The sequence below is a fragment of the Corylus avellana genome, chromosome ca4, assembly GCF_901000735.1.
Source record: "Corylus avellana chromosome ca4, CavTom2PMs-1.0".
NCBI classification, from domain to species: domain Eukaryota; kingdom Viridiplantae; phylum Streptophyta; class Magnoliopsida; order Fagales; family Betulaceae; genus Corylus; species Corylus avellana.
In genome coordinates, this window is record NC_081544.1 from 16,196,401 (window position 1) to 16,200,436 (window position 4,036).

General features: G+C 34.4%; 1 protein-coding gene across 1 annotated transcript; it reads right to left on the reverse strand.

The window, feature by feature from the left end:
• Positions 1–237: 237 nt before the first annotated feature.
• On the reverse strand, positions 238–3,168 carry LOC132178125 (type IV inositol polyphosphate 5-phosphatase 9). Its single transcript, XM_059590579.1, has 8 exons — positions 3,145–3,168; positions 2,893–3,059; positions 2,706–2,813; positions 2,337–2,631; positions 1,786–1,970; positions 840–948; positions 597–748; positions 238–472 (listed from the first exon to the last, which is right to left on the reverse strand). Exons 1-8 carry the CDS (start codon positions 3,163–3,165, stop codon positions 238–240), a joined length of 1,272 nt encoding a protein of 423 aa, XP_059446562.1. The 5' UTR covers positions 3,166–3,168.
• Positions 3,169–4,036: the final 868 nt, after the last annotated feature.

Genomic DNA, 4,036 nt, shown 5'->3' on the forward strand with positions numbered 1-4,036 from the left:
GCTGGGAGCATCAGACCTACTACTAAATTTGGAGTCTTGTGGTTGGACCAAAACAAACCTTAATTTTATATTCATGGAAAGAGAAAGGATGACTTGGATAGGCCACTCTCTAGCGTAACAAAACATGGAGAACATTTTGAAACCAACTAATTCACTGTACATTTATCAGCTTAAATTAAAAAATATATATATGACACTGCAAGCTTCTAAAACCTTCTAGGATTAATTAGTTTAATTTTACAACTGGAAACTTGATGATCTGCCTTTACAATATTGAATATCATCAGTGGAGGAAACTTCAACTTCATACCTGTCGGATCGGAAGAAACTTTGAAACCCTTTAAATGTTTGTGAAACCCCAACTTCTGCTGTAAATATTGCATTCACAGGTCTATGATCAGACAACCTTAGCTCACCTCTACTGTATAAATGCTGCTTTAAACCCTTTCCATACCAAATTATCCGATCACACCTGAAAGAGCAGGAAAGAAAATTATGATCTTTCACATCATCTTGGTATTCGTGTATTGGTAAATGATTTGGTACCCATAACATTTTTCTCAATTAAATTACGGAGAAGATTATACAAACATTACCATGCAGGAGGGCGTCTCTTTTCACCCTTTTTGGCTTCAACACCCCCATAGTAGGTGTCAGAATTCGGATAATATTTGTAAGTGGGAGCAAATTTGATTCTGCCTTCATGCCAACCTTGGAGTACTTGACCATCCATGAGCTCCATCCTCAGCTTCATTTCCAAAGAAATTTTTTTTCCAGTTTAGGATTTTGATGGGAAAAGTTTGAAGTTATAAATGCAAAATTTGCTCTATTTTGGATACCTGATCATTTTCTAGTAAAGCATTCCATTCTTCTCTATCTGCTAGTAATCGTGTTGTTGCTTCTGGTTGGGAAATTCTATAATTCAAGTCCCCAAGAAAGATAACCCGGCTGCACTAAACCAAACATAATTAGCTGACCTCGTCAAGATATTCTAGAATACAAATTAATGCAAATTAGCTTAATGGATTCATATTATAATTAAACTCGATCTTCAATTAAGGTCAACTTTTATTAAAAAAAAAATAATTAATGGACTTTTATAATGCTAGGTGGTTTTGCCCGTTTAGAAATCACCCATTTCATAAGGTGGTGTAGCAACTTTTTTAACACCTTATATATGATGCTAGATATTATAATTCTAACAAACATTTATTTCATAAAGTTGATGTGACGACGCTTTCAATTAATTCTTCAATTAATCTTTGTTAAATAAATAAATAAATATTCAATGGTTGATTTTGAGTGTTACATCAATATTGTTGGACAATTGTAGAATAAAAATATAGTATCTAGCATTACTCTATTAAATATTATTCTTTCGACAACTAACTGGGTGGGAACTAACTGGGTGGGAAATATATATATATATATATATATATATATATATATATATTTTGACATATTCGCACAAGAGGAAAAATGAGGATTCGAACTAGTAACCTCCGTTTCATGAGGGGTGGTCCCGAGCCGATTGAATTACCTCTTGGGAACACCTAAGTGGGAAATAAATTACGCATCTAAAACGACTAATTAAGGAATAATTTTATGACTTTGGGGGGATTAAGTTAAGTTAAAAGGACAGATTCAAAGTTGGAAGAAAGCAATACTGAGTGCTGTATAAACTCTAAAACTATTGCATAGTTGGCGTCTTGTGCGATCATGATTTGAACCAAAAGAAATATTAATAAATTGGTTTGGACGGTTGTGAGAACGTAAATTACATACTCATGATCAAGAATCTTTCGAGGCAATTCAAGTGAAGGGCTTCTAGGAAAACTTGTCCGGGACAATATTTCAGCCACATTAGAGTTTCTATACTTCTCATCCCCTTCTCTTCCACCAGAAGCAAGATGGCTGCACACAAAGCAGAAGCTCGTTTCATGTAACCGAAATCTGACAGACACAGCACCCTGCAATCCAAGGTTTCCAAAAGAAAAGAAAAAAAGGCAATAATAAGATAGTTTTCTAGAGTCTTGTATATCTATAGTGATGATTTATAATTTAAATAAAATAAAATAAAATAAAATAAAAAACACCATTTAACGTCATTTATATATTAAACAACGCTACGTTGTTGATCATGATGATGAACATTCATGACATAATTAGCAAGGAAATACGATTGGAAATTCTAGATATTCTCCTGGTTCTAAGTGAATATTATTTTTTAAAAATTAAGTGAGAGAAATAAGGGCTTTTTTTTTTTTTTTTTCTTAAGAAAATAATATTCATCTAGAATGACGAGAAAATAGTTTTAGAGTTTATAATTTATGTACCTTATTTCCGAGGCAGCCCATGACGCCACAGCCGACACATGAGACACTTGAATGCCGAATGAATGGACGAAGATCACTTCGAACCCAGACGGATATTAATATCCCAACCATTTGCTTACTCACAATACATTGGAAGTCTTGGGGAATGCTGGTTTCGGTTGACTTTCCATGTTTTCCATCAAAGCGTAGTTTCCTGTTCAGAGCTTCTCTAATCAAGGAATTCCATTTCATGGAAATCTTGCTATTCTCAGATCCTAGAACATTTGACACACTTAGAGGCACAATTTCTTGAAACCTGAATATATAGAGAATATAATTATCACATGTTTAAAAATTCTCATTTACTTTATTTGGAGTTTGTAAAATTACCCAAAAACATAAATGTCACAGCAAGAATTGCATGTGTCGAGCAAATTGTCGAGACTAAAATCATCATGTGGTGCAACCCCGCCAACGTTCCAAGTACTAACGAAAACCCTAAACAGGAAAGAGAAAACACAAAGTAAATATATATTTATATTAATATTAATATTAATATCATCATGCGGTTGCTTACTTGTGCACGTCCTTTTGTTGATTGAAGATACTCAGAGATGGTTGGCCTGAGCTTGCACTTTCCAGAAAGGTTTCTCTATAGCTCGGAAAATCTGTGACAAAATTGTTGCTTCCGGCCAATGATCTCTTCCTGAGGATTTTGTTGGCTACCAGTCTAGGCCACATGACCTGAAAAGAATGCAATCTAGCTCAGCTATTAATCATGCCAAAAAAGCACAGAATTCAGACGAGAGAGAGAGGGAGTGGTGCTCACTTCTCGTTGCGCTCCTGGCATGGTGAGGGGAGAGTGGTTATCTTGATAGAGAGATGGAAACATGGGTGATTGCAGGCTTGAACTTTTCTGTTTGTTGGGATGATTAGAGATTTGTTTAAGGTGGAGCAAGTGGGGGTGCTCCATGACAAAATATACAATTTCTTAAAAGGGTGAGTTGATATTAGCCTCAACGACAGGAAACCACGCTTTTGCTGAGGTGGAAATACGTTATCGATGAGGTTTTTTTTTTTTTTGTTTCTTCAATCATGTTTTCAAGATTATCTTTGCCCTAAATAATGGAATATTCTAGTCCTTCAAAGGTTGATGATTGGTTAGATTAAGAATGTGCTAGGATTTCATCGAGAGATCCCATCACTGAAAATTTTCCGACAATTAATGTTGCAATAGAAGGAAGTATGGATGGAAAGTTTATTCACCTAAATGGATTGGTGGCATTCCTTCGAGCATAACGCCCTAAAATCTAAATTTATTGCAAGACATTTTAGTTGATATTCACTGATTTATTTCATTAATCATATATCATATACTCTTTTTACATGCTTATATATACATATGATTAGGGTTAATCATATCCTAATTTTGATAAAGTTTGGTTGATGTTGAGTTAGGAAGTGATTGTTGGGATTTATGCTTGAGTGAATGTTCGAAGTTTCCTTTGAACGATCAACAATATACATTCGAGGTTTTTTTGGTGTGAGAAAGGCTAGAGAGAGAGAATGTGCCTATTTTCCAAAGAGGTAACCTTCTTACTCTTGTTGGGAATTATGCCCTAAATCTTAATGTTTTATCAAAGAATGACATTGTAGTTTGTAATTAATAAAGCTATTATTCATTCATCTATTTAGTTGAGCATATTGCATATAATCCTTTT

Bases quoted from the DNA above. Each gene is read 5' to 3' on its own strand.
- LOC132178125 (XM_059590579.1), bottom strand. From the start codon at position 3,165: ATGCCAGGAGCGCAACGAGAA. The intron at 3,060-3,144 runs GTGAGCACCACT...CATTCTTTTCAG, and splicing joins TGCCAGGAGCGCAACGAGAA to GTCATGTGGCCTAGACTGGT. The intron at 473-596 runs GTAATGTTTGTA...CTGCTCTTTCAG, and splicing joins AAGAGACGCCCTCCTGCATG to GTGTGATCGGATAATTTGGT.